Source organism: Lagopus muta, chromosome 11 (genome assembly GCF_023343835.1).
Source record: "Lagopus muta isolate bLagMut1 chromosome 11, bLagMut1 primary, whole genome shotgun sequence".
Classification (NCBI taxonomy): domain Eukaryota; kingdom Metazoa; phylum Chordata; class Aves; order Galliformes; family Phasianidae; genus Lagopus; species Lagopus muta.
In genome coordinates this window covers 17,907,306-17,932,815 of record NC_064443.1, presented here as the reverse complement: position 1 = coordinate 17,932,815, position 25,510 = coordinate 17,907,306, and the positions used below count along the sequence as shown (strand labels likewise).

The 25,510-nt window shown below is 43.4% G+C and overlaps 1 protein-coding gene across 5 annotated transcripts in view; it reads right to left on the bottom strand.

Moving 5' to 3' along the window:
* LOC125698623 (contactin-4) overlaps positions 1-25,510 on the bottom strand; it is a 304,595-nt gene that overhangs the window by 87,829 nt on the left and 191,256 nt on the right. For all 5 annotated transcript variants that reach the window (XM_048957196.1, XM_048957198.1, XM_048957194.1 and 2 more), the window contains 2 exons: positions 10,977-11,103; positions 9,774-9,949 (listed from right to left, as the gene is read on the bottom strand). In XM_048957196.1, the coding sequence (XP_048813153.1) occupies positions 9,774-9,949; positions 10,977-11,103 (303 nt within the window). The remainder of the gene's footprint in view (positions 1-9,773; positions 9,950-10,976; positions 11,104-25,510) is intronic.

The following is a 25,510-nucleotide window of genomic DNA, read 5'->3' as shown; positions in this document are numbered from 1 at the left end:
ATGAAAACTATTTCTCCTTTAAATATTCTAGCCAAAACACACATATAACAATCACTTCTTTATACATCACTGAAGTTTAATTTCCAAAAGAAAGAGTGACTAATATTCAGGCTTAGAGAAAAAAAAATTGTCTTTCTGATGCTATATTTTACTTAAAGTATCTCTAGAGATTCCTGTGAAGTAAATTTGATAACACATCAGTGATATTGCTGTAGTGAGTTGATGCTAATAGCAAGCAGTAACCAAAACACAATACCTCTATCTCTATGTCTATCTATATCTTCTAATGTATTATTATTTCTGTAGAGCGAGCTATTCAACCTTAACAGAGGATGTGTAAGATTGATAGAAAAACAAAGGATTGTAGCACAGGATCCCAAACAAGATGATTGCAAAGGCTTTGATAGAGAAGACACAGGATGAAAACGAGAGTTCTTGAAGCTATCAATACAAACCCATAGTCTCCAATAAAGGAAGCCTTGGGACTGGAAAAAAGTGGGTTTGTGTATAAAAAAAGAAAAAGAACCTAAGCAACATCAGACTTGTGTATTAAACCTTTAATAACAGAGAAAGGAATCAATGAAGCGAGAGCAAGTAATTCAGTAGTATTAGCTAGATTGTGTTAATGAGTTCCCACACACAAATCAGACGGGGTCTGGTGCTTGGTATTCCACACTTGAGTCTTGGCTATCATTTGTACACAAGAAACTTGCGTGGATCAAAAAGAATGCGATAAGTTAACAACAGGCAGACCAGGAAACTGAAATAAATTTGTTCACTGTCAATTTGGGGCATTTCCTAGCAGACAAAACACCACTCTTCCTATTCACATTAAATGGACTCCAGAGAACCATGCACTGAGCTCCCCAGCGACAGGAAGGATGGGAAATAGTGCAATGATGCAGGTGAGGTGTAGTTGCCTCTTCATCCACGTGAAACAAACACGAAACCCACTTATGTACACACATACAGCCAAGAAACTGAAAGTCAATTCTCAAGCATGACTTAAAAAGGTTTACGAAGCATAATGCAGTTTTCCTTCTCAGATCCCTTATATAATTCTAAAATGATCTCAGCAACCTAAAATTTAGAGTGATGTTTAAGGTCGTATTTGCTCCTTGATTCAAAGTGAATGGGATTTTTTTTGATTAAAGGTCACATGGTGTGATGCCAAGGGGATTCAGAACAGGCTGCCAAAGACATCTTGTTGAACGAAACAGCAACCAGAGGAATTAGCTAGATCTTCCTTGTTCTACTGAACAAAGAACTCTGTACACAGAGATAACTCGAACGTCCTCTTTCAAAGGGTTTTCACCAAATCTGAGTAACACCAATACACACAGAGCACACTTGCATGTAAAGTAACAGACACAACCAGATGGAAAAGAAGTCGTTTGCATCACTGACTGTGGAAGAACATGACTTCACTGAATGCAGGCTATAAGCTATGCTAATTTAGCCCATAATATAGTCTTGAAGATGGGATTCTAGTGCATCTCAATCAATTACAGATTTTAGAGGACATTGGTTTGAAGAAATCACAGCCTGTCTATACGAAGGCAGGCTGAAAGCACTTTAACTGATGACTAGCACCCACAAAAGCATTAAAGCTTTTTGCTCTCGAAACACTTGACAAGATTTGCCTCTAGATATTTATGGCTCTAATATCTCTAAACACTGTCTCTATAAAACCTGTGCCTGACTTTTTAAAAGCAGGGTTTTATGTCACCCCTTTCAAAAACACACAAAGATTAAGTTCCTCTGCCCATGTCCTTGTCGTTGTGTCAAGACTACGCAGCTGGCTCCGTGGTTCAAAATAAAAACCCCTTTGATACAGAGCTTAATAGAATTTTAGTTTAAGAGCTGCTGCTCAAATGAATAATTTTAGAGTCACTGATTTGAGAAAAGGTTTACAAGTCTGGGGATGAAAGCTTTCTAATCTGACCTTTAGAACAGAAATTTCACTGGGATTTCTACTTCGCTAGAAAAAAGTTTTAGATGTAAACATCTTACCATTCTCCCAGTCTGCCTCCCCTCCGGAGAACAGCTTAGGTTGGGCTTTATGACTGCAAGCAACAAACAAGGTCCTGCCTGAGCATCCTTACCAAACAGCCTGATCCAGTTCCATCATTTCCATAATGGAAACGATCCTTTCCACGAGATGAAAAATCTCTCAGACAAACCTTTGCTGCTGTAGGGACACCTGCAGCTGGAGAGGCCTTGTGGTGGGGTTTGCACTGAATTTAACTCACTGATGAGAAGAGATGCGTACCTGGAGGATGGGCAAGATGAACCCAAACTCTGTGTCCGTTGGGGAGACATGCTGCCTCCTTTAAGGGAACAGGCTCTGCCAATGGCCACGTTGGTGCTACAGGAGGGAAAAGCTGGTGTGTCTGATTGTGCACACTCAGCCTCTTCGATGGCTCCCCAGGACTGTGCACCAGCACTGCACAGGGACAGCCTCCCCCATGCTCTGAAACCAGATACTGCAGAGACACAGAACAAAGACCAGCCCCACTGAAGTCAAACATCTGCTTAAGTCTGCAGAAGATGAGTAAAACAACAGGAGCCAGCAGGAAAAACAGAAGTACATGTGAGCAGCTCTCATGTTCCTCCCAAGCCCTCCCCACTCTGCCTGTCACTCACATCTCTGACCTATGCATATCATCTCTGACTTTGACATCTCTATCTGGATTCTCATATTGAGATGATGTTTAAATCTTGCCAAGCCTTCCTGCCCCCCATCCATCACACACACACTGATTTGTCTATCTTCATGGCTACAATTCCTCCTTCAGGCCTTTCCCTTGCATCTCAAAGACTGTGAGAGCTTTTCCTGTAGCGTTACAAACGCCGCTGGCCAAAACACAGCTGCAAAAGCCCTGGATCCTGCACTGTGCTGGGCTCTCTCCTCCCTCACGCCATGTGAGCTGCTCAGCTCCTCAGGGCACACTGCTGGCCCAGTGCTTTGCTCCGATTCCATCCCCTCCTCAAACAGGCAGCAGTGCCTTGCACCTTCCCATCCGCCACTCATCCCACTGGGGAACAGAGGCTCTTATAAATATCTGCAAGGTGTCAACTGTTCTCTGCCCAAATCAAATTACTCTTCTTTATGATGTTACAAAAAAAGAAAAAAAAAAAAAAAAGTTCTCCTTGACTTTGCACTGCTTTTAATAAAACCTCCCCATTTACTGTCTTCCTACAGGAAACACTTCAAACATTCATTTTGAAGGAAACCTTTTGCTTGATTCAAAACGCTGAGGACTTCAAAAATTGTATTTTATTACTTTAATCTTGAAAACCTGGGCAGACATTTCCCCTAGGGGTGACTTGAACAGAATGAGTTTACTCCCAGATTTTTGGATTTTTTTCTTCCTGCTTTTAGCAAAAACAGTGCATTATTCACACACATCCTTCCAGCACAGATGACTGTGCAGCAGCCACATAGCAGGACTTCCACCTACAGCAGGAGGTGCTATAAAGCCCTCTTGCAGTTGGTAACTGAGCACTAAAGCAGCAGATACCCTGGGTGTTCCCCACTGGCACACACTGTATGGTGGTGCTTCCTTTGTGCAGCTGGATGAAAGCTAATACAGAACCCCGAATAATCCAAAACAATATGCCTCAAGCTTGCTGAGCTTGAAGTTTCCCTTTACTTGACACAAATGAGAAACACCCCACTGAGATCCTGGTCTTAAAGGTTACCCAGCTGCTCAGCTTGCCTCTGAAAAGGTCCTACATTGTACTAGAGAGTGCTATTTAGACCAGAAATACTCCTTAATTTCCTTAAGTTCATCACTCACTTTGCATGAATTATGAGATGGTGCTCACATTTGCAGCAGACAAGGAAACTAACAAGATGCAATTTTTGACAAACATATCTAAAGCTCCGCCATCCTTCACATGCCAACACTGACTCCCTGCCTTTGCTCTGCATATGGAAAACAGGGAATAAAAAACAACAAAACAACAAGAAAGCAGACAGTAGAATAAATCTACTCTGCGTTGGCTTTGTATCCCACCAGCAGCAAAGGGCTTTCTTGAAAAGATAAGATTCTGCCTTTGGGTACGGGCTGTACTTGACCAGGCTCTCCTGGAAATGCTTTATATTGGCATCTGCATTTCCAACCTATTTCATCTACTGTCAAAATAGTAATTCAAATGTACCATTTAATTTCCTGTGTTATTTATGCATCCTTCTAGCTGCCATCAGAATAAAAAAGTGCATATCAGTGATACGCAGAGGTAAGGCTGCACCCAATAAAGATAGCTGGGCTATAGTGTGAAGTTACGCCTAAACTGAAGTCCAGTAACATCTACATAACTGCTCCACAGCTCGTATTCTTTGATTTAGGAAATAAAAACTGTGAAAATTGTTCTGCAAATACAGCCCCACTCTGCAGATTAACACAATTGCTAGGGACATTAATACTCACAGCTCCCTACTCTCATGGATTATTTGCATTCCCATTTCAGCCTTCCAAGAATGGGCCAGGAGGCTGACAGCATCCACTGCTTCTGCAATAAACCGAAGGGGCCACCCTGGAGCCACCCTCGTGGTATCACAGGGACCACAAAAGGGCCTCAGGAGGAAGAGCCTGGGGGATTTGGTTAATAAACGGAGCAGCATCTGATCCTGCACAAAGCCAAGGGGAAAAAACAAAAACTACATCCTCATCTCCCCTCAGGCTTACTGCAGGATCTCTGTGCTTTTATTTATGATCCATCGAGCCTATAAAAGCAATGATGGCACTAACTTAAAACATGAGACGTCAGTGTGACCAGTTAAGGCTAAGGTCAACAGATCTCCAATTGTAGAGATATCTATTGGATGTTAAAGTATCAGAACACTCACTTTTCTGTTCAAAACAACAGAGAAAATGAGAAATCTCTTCTTCCTTCCATCCAGACCCAGCTGGAATTTTTCACAGCACCTTGGCATGATTTAGCAAAGACAATCTCCTCAGAACCAGAAACAGTTCCCACAACACAGCTTCCTGCCAGGAAACCTTTCCATCACTAAACCACATCAAACAAAGATCAGCGTGGTCCAGGTCAGCATCCAGTCTGACCAAAAACGATACCTGCATTTGGGCCTTAAATATCCAGCCCTCAGTTATCTGAAAAAAAAAACATACTTTGAATATATGTTATTATTTATTTTACATGTCAAAGGCCAAATTAATAACCATTGAGAGGAACAGAACAGACCTACTGCCTGTGCCTTGCTGCACCATACACTTCCAAAGCAGAGTTGAGCCCACAGCTGTGGCCCACCTGAGAACTAAAGCTCCTGGGACAGGTGTCCCCAGTGAACACAGTGCCACTGCTTTAAGGAGTCATGCATTTGTCCTATTTATCATCCTTGGGTGGAAACATGGCAGAGAGAAATCCTCCATTCTGTGTTAAGGAGCCTGCTACAGCAGATGAAAGTAAAGTAGGTTATATAGCTATCCTCTGTACTCCCTGTTGGTCCTATTCATCAAAAAGAGAATAAACCCAAAAAAGAAAAGCTTACGTGTGGCTTAACCCAGTTTTCTGTCCCACCAGAGACTGTGAGGCAAAGGTGCAGAGGTGACGAGCTGACGGTGGCAGCCACGTTTTGCTCAGCTGAGTTCAGGTTTTAGCACAAGACATGAACACTCGTGCATGGGTAGAAATTCAAACTGATTTGCTTGTTCCTTTGATAAAGAGCATCCTGTGTCACACCAAGCCCAGCCCTGGGAGCCCCTTGTAGTACCAGCCTCCAACTTTGGAGAAGACCTTTGTTAATATAAATAGGACTTTTTCTTGAAAGGATATTGCAGGAGGAAACAAGGACTATTTACATGCATGCAGGAAGAGACATTCTTGAATCAGATTTGTCATAACTAGCCCCAATCACTTTCTGATTGTCTAGGTCATTCAAACATTACATCTCCACAGAAGCAGGGTGCTTGTGCTCCTGGGAGCTGTGTAAGGGGTGCACATAAGATGATGGGGTGGATTTGAAGGCAAGGCTGCAAACCAGCAGGGCAATACATGAGCCAGGAGCACATGCTGGCAGCCCAGCTGCATCCTGACGCTGTAGAAAACACAACCAAGCCCCAACCTCCTCTACTTCCAGGAGCTTTAAAACACATCATCTTTTCTCAACATCCAGGCATTAGTAATGACTGCGGAAATGATTTAATTTGGGTGCCAAATGCCTCGTTCAGCGGAACAGAAGTGCATTAATTCATTGATCAATCACTGCGATTGTTGTCGTGCGTGTTTGTTTAGCCAGGGAAACGCAGATACTCGGGTGCTGTTCTGCAAATGTTTCCCTTATTAATTGTTCTTGAAAGAATTACTTCATTGATCATTTAATCTTCAAAAAGAAAATGAATGCACTTCAGGGCAATAAGAGGGTACAACAGTAAAGAATTTGAGCAGCAATTATAATTTGTTTCTTAGCAACTAATAGCAAAAATTATGGGATTTGTTCGGGTGCAAGATAGAACAGGAATCATTCCAGCAATGGGAATATGGAAAAAAAGTCCTCTTCAGTATAATGCTGGGAATAATTTTCTTTTTCTACCATCGTAGCGAAATTATTTTGGGACGGCAGGTCAAAGCCCCAAAGTATTCTCATTACAACCGCATTATTATTGTATTTTCTGCAACCATTTGCACTGCGCAGTGCTGAGTCCTATCTGCTAATTCATGCATAACAATTATTTCCGCAGAAACACTTCTATAAAACAAATCCCTTTAATAAAGTGTGGGGAGGAACAGTTTTCAGAAACAATAGTCTGATTTCCTGCAGTTAAGGATGCACTGCCAGTAACAAAGAAGAAAGTTCAAGCTTCTATACATGACTTGAACAATTCAATAGCAAGAGAATAAAGGCCGTGCTTGGGCTGCTGCCCCGACTCAGCACCAGGGACAACCATCCCATGCCATATATGCAGCATGAAGCACATTCAAAATACCAAATCTTATCAAACACAAGCTTCAGCAAACTGCCTGTCCTGACTGAGCAAAAGACGACTCTCAGAAAATGCATTTTTAGCCACACATTCAGCCAGGCTGAGAAGCAGTTCCTGGCTGGGGAGAACAATGGAAAGCATTTTTGTCATCCCAGAAGTGATGCTGGGGTGCAATTTACTACCTGCAGCTACAGCTCTTTAGTCTGTGCCCACGAGCAGGTGGAAAACAATGCAGATACTTCTGCTGCCAGTCCAAGTTTGATTGCTGGAATGAAAGTCACTGATAAAGTGCATCTGCTGTTTGTCTGGGGGAACACAGAAACAGGAAAGCAAAGCCAGTACGAAGGCAAAGGACTGACAAGACTAACCAATAAGACACCATTTATGCATCTCTGAGCTGCACCACTTCCCAGGCATCACTTCCTATTGACTTCAGTGGTATTTCCACACAGAAAGTATTCACAGCAAATAAAATTGTCGAGCCATCCGTCCCCTCCCACCCAAAAACCCACATAATTTAATCTATTTCAGCTGTGTTTTTGTGTATCAGTTTGGAAAAGCCACAATCAGGATCCATACTCAGAGCTTAAAGTGTTTTTTATTTTCTGAGTGCCTGCACTGGTACAAGCACAGGGTTTAGTGCATCATTATCCATATTCTGTTACCACGGCAGAGCAGATTCCTCCCTCTCTGAAACTTTCTATTTCACAGACAACCAGCACTGGGGAAGAAAGGATGTAAATGATACATCACAAGGCAAGTACTGGAGGAAAATATTAACACTTTCATCATAATGAGTTTGGAACCTAAATACATACTTCAGAGATTAGATTGCTGCCCCCCCTGACCCACACAGGAGGCTGAATGGCTGGATTGCAGCTTAATCCTCAGGGAAGATACCTCAGAAGTACGACACAGCCCTCACGGAATGAACAAACATGTATTAACCATGCCCCAGGACTGAAAGTTTAACCCACAAGGGCAAAAATAGCTCAAAATCCCAGAGCACGGCCTCAGAAGAACCTGCACTGATTTTCCTTGGGAACAAAATGGAGATGACACCAAAACCACACAGCCTGCAAGTCAGGCAGGAGGGCTGAAATAAAAACAGAGGGGCAAACAGCTTTGTTAAGCAGTGCTACTGCATCTGGGTATCTTGTACACCAAGCTTTGCTAATAAACATGTCCAGTTTTATTCCTTCTTAGAGGCAGAGCTTTTGGAATAAGCTCTGCGTATTTCATAATTCGGCTGATTCTGGCTGCAGTCCCCCTGATTGCACACCTCAAAATGATTTAGTGTTTGGGAAAGCGCAGAGCCTAGCCTGATAAGTGCTAATGCTTTTTTATTTAATCCAAATGTTTCTAATCTGATTACACAGTTTTATTAATCTAAAAGAAAATCTAAGAATCAAAAAAATATATATTATTCAGGATTCCCATCGTTATTTTAAAAGGAGAAGAACAGCTTTGTTTCTACATTCAATCTTAATTAAAAATCAGTCAAACCTAACTTGCATTTGGTCCACTTCAGAACTTGAAAGACTGTTGCCAGATGTAACATTCATCAAGAGAGATAAATCAATCAGAACTTAACAAATGTTCCATACGTGAAGCAAAATAAAATGTTAAAGGTTGATGAATTCTTATTTTTCAAACAGAATCCTCTGTGTTTGCAAGCTCCTGGTTAATTAGTGTATTTAAACATGCAAAGAAAGCAATGCACTGCACTGCAATGCCAGCATCAGGCTGCTTTCCCCTGACCCTACAGCCTGGACTTTGAAGTTGCACTGTGTCCACAGAGCTGGAATCCCATACTGGGTTCATCCTTACAGGACTGCCTTTTTTAGCATCTGAGTCCAGCAAAGATGCTGAGCTCTGAATGGTGAAGCTTCAAAAGGATTACCTGAGGGTCAGCAGTGAGCACGTGGGCTCCAGAGAAGCAGACAAGCAGACCAATGCTATATTTATGAAGCTGTCACCCAGCATACTGAATGCTGGAGTTACCAGAGTGGTCCTGAGGATGCAGCTCATTACCCATCCAGAGTGAAAATACAACTTCAGTCGTGCACAAACACAAGCAGGTCAAAAGCAAGCTGATAATGTTTTGTAAAATATGTGGGAAGACGAAGGGTTCGGTTTCACTCATGCTAATACCTCTCATTACAAATCACCTCCTCATATTTGTGTGAACTTGCCATTTACGGGCATCTTTAAACCTGTGCATCTATTCTCTGCCTTTCCCCTTGTGACTGATGAGAAAACAGACGGCTTGTGGTCATGTACTATCATTTGCCCATTCTTATGGACTCTATTCAGTACTCCAGCAGAGCTTGTCCTAATTTCATATAACGCTGATTCACATTAAGAATTGTCTCTTTTGCTATGCTGAGCTGTAATGCTGCATTTAACCCAAAGCATGATGCAACCTCTGATTTCCCTTTTACACACACAGGTATAAATATCATCCATACCTGCAAGAATCTGTACCCAAATCCAAAACTTAGGTTACAAGGAACATCACAAAAAACCTTGTTGCCTCTACAGAATAGAATCCTGCAGAACGATTGAAGCATCAGTTCTCCACAGAGTGAAAAATCAATGGTGAGATCCCATTTGCCAGCTACTTTGCCAAGTGGTCTCTTTCTCAAGAAAGAGAAACACTGCATTCTGCATACTACAGCTAAGTAAATATAAAATGAGACAACTATCCCTCACTCACATTCACTCTTTAAATTAGCTTTTTCTGCTCCATGCAGAGCTCAGACAATGAGAAACAGGAAAGCGTTGCTTTCATTCTAGGATGCTGTGGTGCCATTTACTTACAAGCAAACTGAAGCTTTGCTTCTCTGCTAATGATCCTTCCGAATGGGTTTGTTGCTACACACTGGTATGTTCCAGTATCTTGAGTTTTATTGGGATTATTGATCAACAGGTTGCCTTCCACCGTGCTGTAGCGGTAATCCATACCGATGTCAATGTTGGTTCCATTTAACTTCCACCTATAGCACAAAATGACAAAAGTTAAATCCCACTCACGTTAATAGATATTTGAAAATACAACATGGAGGAAATCGTCATTCAAAACATCTTTGACCGACTACTTAAAAAAAAAAAAGCGTAAAAATACAAGTTTTGTGCACAGTATTGAAATACTCCTGTATTTAACTGAAGGAGCAATATCCTTGACATATATTTCAGCCCCTGGTATGATTAATGTTCCTACAGTTGTTGCTAGTGCTGCTGCTCTTTGGAATTAATCATTTTGCAAGAGGAAGTCCCAGAAACAGAATCTTTAAACTGTTCCAATCCTCTCCTGCCCCAGCTGGCTGTTTGTTTTTCAATTGAAGAAAAATTCACTCACTGAAGTTCCCACTAACTGGGGCACTGAGGATTTCAGCAGCACGCTGCCCCAATTACAGCAACTGTTGCCCCACTGTTTGCAGCCCCCCAGCAGCTCCCCATCTGAATGCACGCACAATAACACACAGTATATTTGCATGAGCAAATCAGTCACTCGTGGCAGAAGGCACAAGTGAGGGCTGAGGTCTCATCACTCCAACAGGTTTCAAAGCACCCTTTTTGCTTTGATTAAACACAGTAAGGAAGGTACCAAAGGGAAAGAATGGAAAAGTCATCCTCAATGATTTACATCAGCCAGACCAGCGTGTGGAACAAGAGCAGCAGCATCACCGCAGCAGTAGAGCACCTTTTTCAGATATTAACTCAAAGCAGTTAATAAAACTGAAGAACCATTAAGAGCTTTGTCCGTGTTTGTGGGCAAGGATGGTTAATCAGGGAGCCAAGATGATTAACGATCCCATTGTAACCCTTATGAAGTCTTATTCAAATTCTACAATCGTGTTGCAATGCAAACCCTGGGCTGGGTTTTTTCTTCATGTCAGCACTGAGAGAAACCTCCCCCCCCCCCCGGTGCTGCTGTGCTCAGATGGGGGTGAGAGGCGGGGAGGGCTGCTGAGCACACTGCTGTAGGGAATATGCAAGGGAACAGGGAAGGATGCCACAAACCCAATGGTTGGCCGGGGATTTCCTTTCACTTCGCAGTTTAGCTTCACTTTCTTTTCTTCTGAATCCAAGGGGAAAATCACACTGCTGGGCTCCTGCAGGAAAACCGGCCCGTGCAGCATGTTGTCGTCTGCGTGAAAGAGAAGGCAAACGTGAGACTTGCAGCAATCTCCATACATCAGATGCTGAAACAGTACCTCGGCAGGTTTGGGTACTACATACCCTAAAAAGAAATAGTAACTACGTTTGCTTTTAGAAAAAGCTCTTTTTTTCAAGAGCCATGGAACCTGGCACGGACTCCATGTTCAGGAAGACGTTTGAGCACTAAACAGAGAGCAGACTGAAACTGAACGTGAAGTTAAATGAATGGGAAAAGGACAGCCCACAGCCAGAACACAGCTCAGGATGTCTAATTTCACTTTGAAAAACTGAAAATATTTTTCTGTAAATTAAAAAACCCATATGATAAAATACAGCCATAGAGCACATTACACAACACCACTACTTTGGTCACCCCGTGCAATCTTATAACAACCAGAAAACACACAGCAGCAGCAGCAGCTGCCAGGTTTGCACCCAGCAACAGCAAACACATTGCGTTTGCAGTACAGCAGCCAAACACTGTAAGTATGGAAAGGCTTCAAAATACCTAAATGCATTTTTATTCTCCTGCTGTATTTGGTCTCTCCTGAGCGCAAAATTAAAACAGAAATGTTAAAATCCAGTCTGTGAGAAGAAGCCCAGGTAGATGGTATTTCTAACACTAGGACACACCAAAACCCATTTCTGTGTAAGATCTCCGTGTCAAAACCTTTCCCTGACCTAAAAGGGTATTGGTAGAGGGCCTGTAGGACATACGTACATTTGAACTCATTTCCTAGAATGGCAATGAACAAAAGTCCAGTGGGCCACACTCAAAATGCTGCTTGTTTCTCCCAAGTATACCCTGAAGACCATCTGAAGGCACTAGAACATACTTCACAACTGATGGTCAACATGGATCCACAGGGCAGGGAGCTCAAAGGCTGCCATGTCCAACCCAAAGCAGCTTGAACCCACAGCTATAGGCTGTGCTGGTGTCACAAGTGCATTGGCATGGACAAGCAAGGAATTGGTGGGCGCAGGAAGTCAGAAAAGGAAAATTATACAGAACATAAAATAATGATGGTAGGATGTACAAAAAATAAGAAGAGGAATGAACAGAACATGTGCCTTCTTCCTTGAGGGGTGATGATGACAAGGGACAAGTTGCACACACTTGCAAGGGGCAGGGAAGCCAGCCGGGTTCGATAGCAGGTGGCACAATGGCCCTTTATTCCATCTTTTCCATCGGATGGTTTCTGAGAGGCCCTACCAGGATGATTCTGCTGGAGCAACCTCTCGCACATCTCCTCAGGTACTGCCACAAAAGACTCCGCACAAAGCACAGAGCCATATCACTTGTATTTATCTTTATTTTTAATTATATGTTAACGATCTCTGACTGCGACTTATCTATTATTCAAAACACACTCCACATCATCTCTCACTTTAAATTACACCTGTGCGCAACTTACTGTTGCTGGCAGAAAAAGATAATAATAGCCATAAAGCATAGAGGGCTAGATGATGAAATCCTGACTGGTTTCCAAGACCAAGGGCTGTTCTGCACCTTAACCAGCTGCACTGATTCATTTGCTTCGAGAGAGAATATTACAATCTGGCCCATAAAGATTATAGCTCCGAGGGCTGAATTAATGGGTCTGAAAACAGAAGAATTAAAATACATTTTAATTTTCTAATGGTAAAATAAAGAAGCTGGCCTGGCGCTGGGGTTCTTGCTTGAAGGAGCTCCATCCCGCTGGGGCAGGCATGAGCCAAACAACCCCAGGTAGCTCAGGGATGTGCAGTGCCTGTGTCACCTGTGTCCCCAGCACAGCACGCAAGTCACGCCACGCTGTCATTTAGTGTTATTTCAATTAGAACGCGTCAATGTATATTGCATCACATCTTGCTACAGGTTCTGATCCTCCGATCGGGGGTTATACACACCTTGCATCAAACACATCCAAATTTAATCTCATCTGCAGCCTCCCCTTGCTGTAGCTTAATGCATGTCTGAAATCACTGCCAGCCCACACCTTGCCAGAGTGTGCGACAACAGCCAGGCCCAGCACCTTATGGACATGAGGATTTGACTCAAAACCACCAAATATTGTGGTGAATAAATAACGTGACTAGAATAATATATTCTTGTTCAGCATCTGCATAGGCAAATGCATTATTTTAATACAGTTCTGCATGAACAAAGTCTTGCTATTCAGACAGCTCTTCAATGTGAATTTCACACACTTTTTATACAAGTGGTGACTTCATTCCAATTGCCACGAGGCGTTCAGGGACATGCAGCCATGAAGCCCCAATATCCCATTCTCAGTATCAATGATGAGCATCACTTGTGCCCACTGATGACAGAAGAAGGTACTCTCCTAAGCTGGCTTTCTGCTTACCCTTTTCTCATTAGGCTTTCCTTGAGGCATCTGACTGACCTGAATGATGATGCCATATGCACATACACACATGAAAGCCTCCCTTGCTCTCTTCAGTTATTACAGCTTACTTTGTCCCTTATGAATTTCTGTAGCTACTGCACAACCTGTGCTGCTCCTTACAGGTTTGTTACTGTCCTGGGAAAGCGCAGTAAGGAGCCTGCCTGGGCAAGCTAGCCCTTGAGCTACTCTCTTAGTGACAGAATTTATTTTAATGAGTGACATTTCCTTTGCTCAAGCCCAAAATGAGCAGCCCAGAAGAAGCACCGAGCTGCCTCGAGCTGCAGAGAAACTGCAAACAAGACTGGTTACCAAAAATCTCTTTTTGCCCCTGTCAAATGAAACAAATGTACTACCACTCTGGTTCTGCCACCCTCAAGAGAGCTGTATGTCTTTCAGTAAGATAAGGAGCATAGGAAATTTCAGTAGATTTCATGATAGAAGTATCATTTTTAAACACAGTATGAGGTGCATGCCCATATGCTGTTGGACAGAATGTGATAGATAATTTAGAAGAACATTCTGCTGTCCTAGCTTCTACTGATATATATACATTTCTAGTGAAACACAAAATGTATTGAAAAACATCAGATCCATTTAAATACACTCCAAATGAAGCAGATCTTTCTGTAACCCTGCAGAAGCCCAAACCTGAGAGCCAGCACAGCCAATCCAACGCTCAATGCCTGTCTTCCTTCTGCACTTTTGAGGACCTGAAACATGAAGAACGTCAACCAAGGTTAACTCAGACCAACAGGTGACTCTGTTCTTACTCTCTGAACATTAGGACCAGTGATGGATCTTGTTAACTACACAGAATTGCTTTAGCTTTCATTGAAAGTTACAGTGAATCGGAGAGAAGGTTTAAATGAACATTCCACACTGTAGGGAAAGATAATAACTGAAGAGAGAATTCGTGGAGTACATCCACTATAAGTGATATAAACGCTCTCCCTGTTGGTGGCAGAGGATTTGGGTCCTGCTATGGATGCTGAGCGGTGTCTACATCCCAGCTCACTGCTGCACTGAGTACAGCCAATGCAGAAAGCTGTGCTCGACAGGCGACATGTGACAGGCAGGAGCCTGATGGCCGAGTTCAACAGCAGTGTCAGGTAGTCCTCCGGGACGTAACGAAACCGTAACAACCCAGAGGATCCTCAGAGCTCAGACGACAGGAAGAAATAAATCTCTGCTCTCATAAAAGCAGGCGTGGGAGAGCTCCGGCATTTGAAATGGGGACAGCTCAGAGCCAATGACTCCATTTACGGGTGACCCGAATACCTGGGGCACTGTGAATCACAGCAGGGTTAAACGCATCCGCCCCAGCACAGAGCGCAAGGTCCATCAATTACGGGAGGTCAGGGCTGGCCCCGGCTGCTGCTTCTGCCCAGTCCTGCAGAGCCAGGAATTGGTCTCCAAACCCTCCCAGGCTGCATCGCAGCAGCACTGATTTCCCCTATTTAAACGCCAGATGATTAATTATACCAAATGCCTAAAACATTTTAGTTGCAAAGTGCTACTTGCTACCTGCTGCACACACACCAAAGCAGTGCGTTTACCTCGTGCCTCGCCTACTGGGTCTAGACGCCCCGGTGCAGCGTAATGAGCGCCTTGTCCTACAACAAAAACCTCATTTAATGCAATGTAATTGGTGTTATCTTCGTAAGTCAACAGCGTGATTGTAATCACAGATGTTCTCTTCTGTATATGATAAAAGGAATTTATCTCCACTGCTGCAGAAAATCACAAATTCCTTCGCTGAGCAGCCTTCCCTGAGTCATCGCAGCTGACATCGGGAGAATAAACAGATAAACTCACCCTGCTCTGCCAAAGTGGTATCAGCCCAGGATGGTGCTCTGCGTAATTAGAGCAACAACACCGGGGCATCTCAGCCATAGGATCGGTTACAAAAGATAACACAGAACCTGCTGCATGCCCCAGTGCTGCATAGGAGAAATCGCCAAAGGGATGCTTCTGAGAGATGCTTTTAAATGCATAAGCAACAAGCAATCTTGTTGTAATGTTTTGCAAGTTAAGCTCCAGCCCCGATGAAATCAGACTGTACAGTTCTATATCCAACCACAGAAACAAGGGATTAAACAGGAAATTAAAATGCTCGTGTTATTGCTAACACCATACAGCTGTTGCTACTATTGAGCAGTAATAAAATATGCATGTTTTTCTTATTAAAGCAACAAAGACGCACATTGTGATTTTAAGAAACAAACAACAAACTTTCCCACAGGTTCCGAACGACCGCTGCACCACATGCATGTTGTGTGAGTTTCAAACAGAGCCACTGAAAATGAATAAACCAAAATGGCAGGACACAGAAAACTACCATAGAGAGGTCATCCCTATAGATTTAACTATGGGGTCTAGACAGCAGGAATGGTCCTTGCAGGCCACACTCAATCTCACAGAGCTCAGCTGTGACCAGGATACAAACACCATGATGGTACCAGCTCACTGCCAACTGAGCCCAGCCTAAACCCAGCACTTGGTTCTTCAGCCACTAGAAACCCTTTCCTCAGCTATTTTCTTCACATTCTCATAAGACCATTAACAACGCTAATATCTAAACTAAGTCTCTCCTCTTCTAGTTTGAACTGTTCCTCTTGGTCCTATCCCTATCAAACCACGTGCAATGTCTGTCCCCCTGCTGTCTGGCCGAGCATTGGCACAGGAGCCACTGTGAGCACAAAGCTGCTCCAACTGCACTCCATCCTCTTCCCAAGGATGGCAGATTCCTGCAGTCTTGCAGGTCCTTGCAGGTGTTCCCCTGCAGAGCTATCTGTGGACAAGGCATTATATATGTTTCAAAAGTCTAATTAGTTATTGATTTATTAGTAAAATTGGAGATATTGATATAATTGTCTCCTTCCAAGCAGTACTCACATCGTTATTATAAGATTTTAAGTATGATTACAATAAAGTGGATATTAAAAAGAAAAAGCTGAAGTACTATGTCTGTATGCATATTTTAATTTAAAAGACACATATTTCCTATCCACAGCACCTTCTCGAACTTCAATAGATTTTACTCTGTCATATAAGAAGGAAGGCGAGTAGAAGGCAGGCTAAAGATGCTATCTTCCCTGCCCCAGTGGGCAGTAAGATGCTACGGAACACTCACACTGAAGTCCTGGAGTCTAAGGAGAGACAAGTACCTGGAGCAATAACCTATAATCTCTGCATCATTCATTGCTCAAGAAACAAAGAGAACTCCCAACACGTGCCAGATCTGCATTGATCTGAAAGCCCAACTCCACAGAAACATCCAAGGTGAAAGGAGCTCTGTGCACTACCTCAAGGTGAAGCCTGGTGTACTCTGTGCAGGTGAGAGTCCATGAGACTCTGTCAAAAGGGAAGCTGAACCCTGTCGGCTCTTTACAGCTATTTACAGAGCAGTTTAGGCAGCAGATGTTGTTCTCAAATATTTGTGAATAAGCAGCTCAAGTTGCCAGTGCCCTGCGAGCAGCTCTGGCGGGTAATGGTGCCAGCAGGCATGGGGACCTACTTCTCACTGTGTCACTGGTCAGAAAACGCTGCACGGTGCTTGGTTTGTCAGCAGGGCACTGCAGATCTGCTTGTTCTGGGTCACATGCACACACTGTGCAATGATGGCAAGGAAACACGGCGCTGTGCACACAGGGATGCGCTGGGGATGGCTTCAGCTCCATGTTGAGCTCCTCCAGCAGCAACAAGGAGGTGTGCAGCAGCACAGAGCTGCTGTGCGAGGTGCTTGAACCACGCTGGCTGTAACCTCGGGTGCAGAGCTGCGTTTTGCCATGGCTCACACCAATGTTCTCACACTGCAGTGCACACAGCCTCTGGCTCTGTAACCCCAACCTTGGCAGGCTGCTCCACCAGCACAGCTCCGCTCTCTCACTTCTGTAAGGAACTCATCAAGCCAACTGGGCTGCAAGACTGGTCAGAAGAGATTATAAAAGTGCAAAATCTCCACCTGTCCCATTACAGCATAATAACTAACACAGCAGCCCAGCACAGGAGAAACCTGCCCTGGCTCTGGCTTTTCAAGCACAAACCATGACTATTTGGAAGAGTGAGGGATGCCTCCCTGGGACTTTTGCAAATTGCCTGCCCTCCTGAGACAGCCCGCTGCCCAGCATCATGGTGCTGAGCCATGCATGCAGAAACCTCATTGGATTTCCCATTGCTGCCAAAGCAATAAAGCATTTAATCCCCTAAACAGGATCCAGTGCTATAATCCCCAGGTGGTTACGTTCTGTAAATGGATTTAAGGCATTTGAAGTCTGCTGCTGGGACACCAGCCTGGCACCTCAGCTGGCATAAACCTCCATCACTTCACTGCAGTTGGTGGAACAGCAGCGACTCAGGGTTTGAGGAGCTGCCCCTCAAATTTTTTATCAATTTTTCATTTTTACTTTTTTTTTTTATTTTATTTTTAAATTAAGTGTCTCTGCAGGTCTGAGCAGAACAGGTACAAAAGGCACAGCTGCTCTGCAGCACTCCCAGAGATGCCTGAACAGAAGCACAAGGTCCCTCACAAATCTAGCATTAACATCAGCACTGCCGAATGCCATCCTGAGAGTGGCTGAAATCAGGCTCCTGGAGATTAACTGGTAGGAATCAAAAGAGCAACTGGCAGCACGATTCGTGCAATCTGCCCCATGGCTAGCACGTGTCCTTTTAATTTTTAAAAAATGTTATGAACTTTCAGTAACGCAGCAGGGATGAAAAATCAGTAATAGCTGTCAAAACTGTGACTTTACTACTTCTTACACCGTGTGGTAGCACCTTTAGAAACCTCTGACTGACAGCATTTGCAAGCAAAATCTTTTCTCTATCTGGTATAACACTGCCAGGCTAAGCTTTCAGGCACCTCTGCAGTAATGTTTTAGGATGGTAGGATAGCCCCTGTGCAAAGGGGAACTCAGGCCTCACCCCCAGGCCAGATTCTGGAAGGAAATGTTCTTCTTATTGTGCTTCTTGCAGCAGGAGGGAACTGCTCCCTAAAGCACAGACTTTAATGCAATACAAGGACATCAAAGAGCAACAGCTACCAAAGAACTCCAAAGATAAACGTTAAGTTTTGGCTGCTTATTGAGAATTCTAGATCTTCATATATAGAAAACAGAGAAAAAAAACAACCCATCCATAACACAGTAACTTGAAATCAATGACTTTAAATTAGACCTTGACCTGCTGGAGATGACATTTCCTACAAATGATTGGCCAACAACCAGCAGCATTGTGACAGGTAGCATCACACCTTACAGCCACCCAACTGTCAGCAACAGCCTTTACACCAATGGAAGGCACCAACACAGGGCTTGCACAGGTGGAAGCAGCACAGATGTGCCTGAATGCAGGTGGCACACCTGAGCCCTGGACAAACACAGTAATTGCACCTCAAGAGGAAACAGAGCTGGTTGGCCCCACGAGGAGGCTCCTGTTTTCATGTTACAGGCAAAACATGAAGAAAATCTCCAAAGAAACATGCTGCAATAAAGTGATTACAGAAATAAAAGAACAAATTAAGTATCAACAAGGAGAGCAAGTCAACAAGCTGAGTGGAATGGAGATGAAGTGGTTTCTTAAGTCATCTGACCAAGGCCCATTACTTTATAATCATCAGCAGATTTATTTTATCGTTCACAAGAAATCATATGTTTCACTGTTTGGATGGGGTCCAGCACAATGAATCGGTCACTACATAACGCCTGCTCACCCTGCACCAGCAGGTGGCCAAAGCCATTACAGCAACTATAGATTAGAGCTCCAGTGCAAACTAATCAACCTTATCTTTTGCTGTATTTTAATGTAAATAACCTCAAACATCAGGAAGACACCATAGGAAGAGTTGGAATACATTTCTCATCCGGATGCTGTGACCATCTGCAGCACTGGCAACTGGAATACAATCAATGCCAGGACAGTTTGGTTGTTTGCACTGCTTTGGTTTGGTTGTTGGGTTTGGGAGTCGGTTTGTTTGTTTTTTTTTTTGTAAATCACAAGTCAGAAGTTAAAAGTGGGAAAATCAGCAAGAATCATATCACTTCATTCTAGTGAAGGGAAAGCTTAATGTGGAATCGAAATAATGTGCACTGCTTCAGCAGTTCTTTCATTACAATTACAAAAATAATGGGTTTCTTGCTTTTGAAAATTAAGGATTATACTGGATTGAGAACTGCATTACGAAGAGCCTACCAACTGCTTCTGCTGGCACCTCAGTGGCATCCAGGGACTGCTGCAAGTCCTCAAAGGGCTGCAAACCTGCCCCATGCGCTCATGGCGTGCATCTCCACCATGCTACAAATACAGAATGGACTTCAATGGCAACCAACACAACTGAAGGCCACGAGATTTGGCAGCAGCTCTGCAATTCAAAAGAATGCGCTTGAGCTATGCAATTAAAAATTAAAAGAATATAATTTATACATAAACACAGTCATTTGCAGCCCAGCAACAACACCTACTGCATGCTTTTGTATGAATGAGAGTGCAACTCTGTATGTAGAGCAGGAATTAACCGCACAACAGTCAAACTGTTAAAGTCCTGTGCTAAATGCTGACTTCGCTGGCACTTTAGCAGGTTTTTGGTCCTTGCAATTAACATCTTCTAATTGAATAGATTTGTGCTGTATGAAATTAACTACGAATTAATCACTCTATCCTGCAATGAACAAGCTGAAAGCTGGTAACATTTTTGTTTACTTGTTGGCATTGCTACAATTTTAGCTTCCTTTGCCCTTAGAACTTCTGTGCAAACTTTTTCTTAGCTACGAGTGCACCACTAACACCAAGCAAAAGCATGCCTCCTTATTGCTGCAGCAGCACAACTTTGTTTACCTCTGGGAAAGAATTAAAGGCATATCAGTACTAAAGAACAAATACATCTATGAAGAGGTAGAAAGAGATTGCTCTTACACATGCAATCATGCAGCATTACCCTTAAATACAGATCACTCTCCTGTTGGTCTGTCCTGAGGACAGCTGCACACACCTCTCCTGCTGCCATGGCCTGCGCTCCAGCGCCAATTCACAAAAGCAAAACCTCTTTAGAACCAAAATAAATACTGATCTTAAATTCAATGTACCCTGACAGCAAATAAGTTTGCTGTGCTTACTTCAGCATGAATAAAAAGCCCGCAAGGAGACTCCTACATAAGAATATATTTACAAGTTCCATTACCCACTGGAGAGATTGATGTAATAAACCTATAATAAAAAGCCTGATGTTATGGATTTCTCTAATGTTTCTTATCAAACAGCCTGTATTATCTTGGCTTGCGTATTCAATTTAAAATAGGTTTTCAATAAGTGCCTCAGAGCTAGAGGTCATTCTCACTTAGTTCCCTGCCACACGGGGATGTGCGCTGTCTTTTCCTGCCCTTAGAATCTAAAAGCTGTTTGCAGCTCGCTCAAATGCAGTTTACAAAGTAGGCAGCCAGAGAGATTAGAGAAAACAAGTGAGAGAATATATTATCTGTACATCTATTCATAGCGCACAGCCACAGCCAAGGCTGCTGGGGCACAGGCTCCCTTCTGCTGTTTATTATGGAACAGGAAGTTGTAGCTGTTTTCTCATGAGAAAAGCAGCACACAGGGACTGAATGCCACTGGTTCTTCCTTTTCTCTGCATTTTGGGGCTGCAGCACAGTGAGATGTGCATGGGGAGGGAAGGGAGCCCACTGAGAGTTTCCTAGGTTTCCTGCATCAACCACTTGCTATGGCTTCCTTCCTTGTAATCAAATCCTCTTTCATTAACTGCTCCGTTACAATAAAAGGCCACAACTCCAGGGCCTGCTTTTTACACAAAATGAATGAGAGCAGGTTTTTTCAGTAGCATTTTGTATCTTCAAAGGCAACAACTTCCAGCAGACAGTTAACAAAAACCCCACATTGGGTACAGACGTGCACCTTCAGCCTCCTGAACAGAGCTGGGGACATCAGGATAACACGTAACAATAAGAGTAAGGGCAAATGGGAAACAGGACTACGATCTGCATGCCTCTCACACGCTGGGAGCACACTGCTTTCTATACTTTCAAATAAACACCTTGCTTGCTGACTGCTCCACCCTGCTAATAGCTATGAAGCACTGCAAGCTTCGAGCATGTGTCTTAAAAAGCCTGAATTCACTTGCATTCGCTTTGGTCAGCTCAAATAGATGTTTATTGCTTCTATAAAACAGGTTACTTTTCTTTCGATTGCTTTTTCCATGTTATTCAATAGCCTCTAAAAGGAAGAGGACCAACCTTTAATGCAACATCCCGTACAAATTATAGCAAAGCAAAATTTGAATCCTTGCTAATTTAAGTGTTATTTTTACTACTAATGTGAATCCAACCCTAACAAATTAAAACAGGAAGAATTAATTGGATATGCAAATGAGATTATTCAGTATATAAATCTAATTACATACCAATTTGCTTTAACAGCATGAAAAGTTAAAAAAAAAAAAGAAGAAAATGTTCTTCGTGAATTGATTGTTTTAAACAACCACCTGTAGCACAACAAGCAGAAAGGCTGTGCAGTAGAGGAGCTCATTGTCAGCAATGCTAAGTTGATGTAAGGCAAAGATCATCACAAGCACTGCAATACTGGGCAGCCCACTTGCTCCTGTGGTTTACCATATCACTGTATGAGTTTTCAAACATGCACTGAACAAATCCTGACCTCAGCTCTGCCCAGCAAGCGACAGATGTGAACAAACAGGGCTGATCAGGGAAACACAACATGCACAGCATCCCCTCAGCACCCATTCAGGTTTCTCTGTCACCTTTCGGAAACAAAAGGGGAAAGAAACAATGAGCAGAACAGCAAACTGCAGGGAGGAAAGATTTCTCCAGGGGAAACAACGAACCAACCTTCATTTTGAGTGTTCTGTGTTCAAGAAGCAAATTACACAGATAGGCAACTTGACTTCTTTGAGCAACTTCTTGTCAGTAAGAGTAAAAATTATTAATGAGATCACTGGGATTGATCAAGATAGATAATCATAGAATCATAGAATCACTAAGGTTGGAAAAGACCTTCAAGATCATCCAGTCCAACCGTTCACCTATTCCCAATAGCTCCCACTAAACCATGTCCCTCAACACAACATCCAGCCTTTCCTTGAACACCTCCAGGGTCGGTGACTCCACCACCTCCCTGGGCATCCATTCCAGTGCCTGACCACCCTTTCTGAAAAGTAATACTTCCTCATGTCTAGTCTGAATCTCCTCTGTTGTAGCTTGAAACCATTCCCTCTGGTCTTATCACTTATGACACGAGAGCAGAGACCGACCCCCAGCTCACTACAACCTCCCTTCAGGAAGTTATAGAGAGCAATGAGGTCTCCCCTGAGCCTCCTCTTCTCCAGGCTGAACATTCCCAGCTCCTTCAGCCTCTCCTCATATGGCCTGTGTTCCAGACCCCTCACCAGCTTTGTTGCCCTCCTTTGAACACGTTCCAGGGCCTCAATATCTTTCTTGCAGTGAGGGGCCGGTATAGATAATAGGTGACACCATAATTAGTGCCCACTATGGCATCTCTGATAGAGGACCCAACCACCTGCTTTCAACGCCTCTATTGGTTCTCTACAACTACCTGAAATAAATAGAATTAAAAATATTCTCCAATGGGTAAGAAAGCATTCCAGTGTTTTCACTGGGATATCAAGCAACTATCGAGATCACCTTATCAAGAGCATGGTGCTAATAGAGAAAATTAATCAGAATCATCAAGGTTGCAAAAGACCACTCAGATCATCTAGTCCCAACGCCAGCCCATCACTACCCGTGTGTTCCAGAGGAAATCCGAACTGGAAGTATACTACAACATATTTAGAGAGGTTTTTAACAAGTTAAGGCCACATATGGTCAAGGGAATAAGTGTTTTCATGAGAAAAAGCCCTTGGCAGTGACTGTGGACAAGGGGTCGGCCCAAAGTTCATGTGAGCATCCAGGCTGCGCCGCACAGAGAGAATCTTCTGGCTTCCCTCCTGCTTTCCCACTCATCATCATTTTGGTGCATCCATTTTCAGTCAAATGAGGTTCCCCAGTACCCAGTAATCAGTGAGTTTGTCTTCTCTGCTACCTGTGGGGTTCTGAGAGCAGCAGCTGTATCCAAATGCATCTCGATCCCGTTCCAGAAGTGCCTTTGGGCAGCATCTCAAGCCTGCTGGGTACAGAATAATCACTGTACACGCCGCAGCCTGACCTGGGGTGAGAATTGGTGCATTCTCTAACAGGGCTGATCCCCCCGTGAAGGATGCCCAGCACTTCTGTAGGGAAATCAGACAGCTCTGTAATTAACTAACCCACACACACACGCCTGACACTGCTGCTTTGAATGCATGTGCTGAGCCATAAACACTTAATTGGAATAGTGTTATCAAGTAGGATGCAGTTATACTTATGGTCATATGCATTTTGCTGTTTTTCAATAGAACACACACACAAAAAGTAGTGTGCTGACATCCACCTGCCTCTGCCACAGAGAAAAGCTGATCTCATTTCTAAAGAAAACCCTGTGACTGGCCTGATTGCTCTCACAGGAAGTGCTGCTGGAAGCAGAGGTGCTGCTGCTCCAGGATGGGGTTTCTGCTCCATCCTTCCGAATGGATGGAAATGCAAGAATTTACTCAGGAAGGGATTAAGAAAAAAAATCACTGCATTGATAAAGCAAAGGCCCCCATCCCACTGCAAGCTGAGCAGAAGGCTCCTGATGCTGGCTGCATGACAGCTGCCTTCTGCAGGTGTGCCCCTGCACTGCTGCTGAGCGCTGCAAGGCCATGCAGAAATCTGGTGAGCACAGAGGGTATCGGCGTCATTCAGGATCTCTATATGTAACTTATTTGCAGCACTGTATATTTTAGATTGTATTGATAATGAAGGATAGCTCAAGTGTTATGCAGCTACAGAGACTGGTAATACCATGGTTCCCATGGTCTGGCCAATACATTTTTCAGGTAAGTACAGACTGGATACCAATACGTCTGCATATTGAAACCAGTACATTTTTTATCATGTCAAATGCTTTATGGGCAGCTGCAGAGTAACAAAGGAATTTACACGAGATCTTCTGAAGTCCTCAGAAACAACGTGAGCAGTTTATACACTCCTTCATTTTTCCGTTCCCAACGTACAATGGCTGCACAGCATCACTGTCTTCCTCTGTGCTCTGAAGTACTGCTGAGCAAAGAAGCTGCCCAAACTTTGCTGTTTTCTCCCATTTCCCCCACTTTTCCAGTGCAGCACACATTGGGGACAACAGGCTGAATCCTGACAGCTGCCTTTTATTTTTTTTTTTTAAGCTATGTAATGACATCTATCAAATTGCATAAAATTCTTGCTAACCTCTGTAATGCTGTCTGCTATGCTTTCATTTATCCTTTTGTAAGTTCTTTTAAAAGAAAGCAGTAAGAAAGCAGAGAATGCCTGAACATAAGATGTGGTGGTAAAGCTTTACTGGCAACGGATGCCACAATAAGGAAAGCTGAATTAAAAAAGAAGCACTGAAATCCTCTGTCACAAGTTTAAACACAACACCTTGCCGGAGCTGTGAACTCTGCTGCTGGCTCTGATGTGTAAAACCTCACAGGCTAACAACCTCTCACAGATCAATCCTGCAAAACACTGACAAGCACATTTTGCTTCTATTGCTGAGAAAAACCAACGCTATAAGCACATTTTGTACGCAGCAAGCATGTTTCAGAAACAGCACGGCCACATCTGAGCAGGAACACTGAGTCTGACAGCTATTGGAATGAACTGACAGTGGGACCTCAAAGAAAACTTGAAAAGTTTGGTTCAGAAACAATCAGAAAAAAATAATAAGGAGAAACATAGTTAACAAATCGTTCCTGCCCGCAGCGATGCCACCAGAACAGAAGTAGAAATAACTACCACTGCTCCAAGGGAAGGGTGAAGATTTCTCTTTCCCAAAGCCCTAGCTCAGGTCCTCGTCTCCCATGCACTGTTTCAGAGTGGTTCAGCAACCCTGGGCCTTCCCAAGCTGCCCAGGCACTGCAGC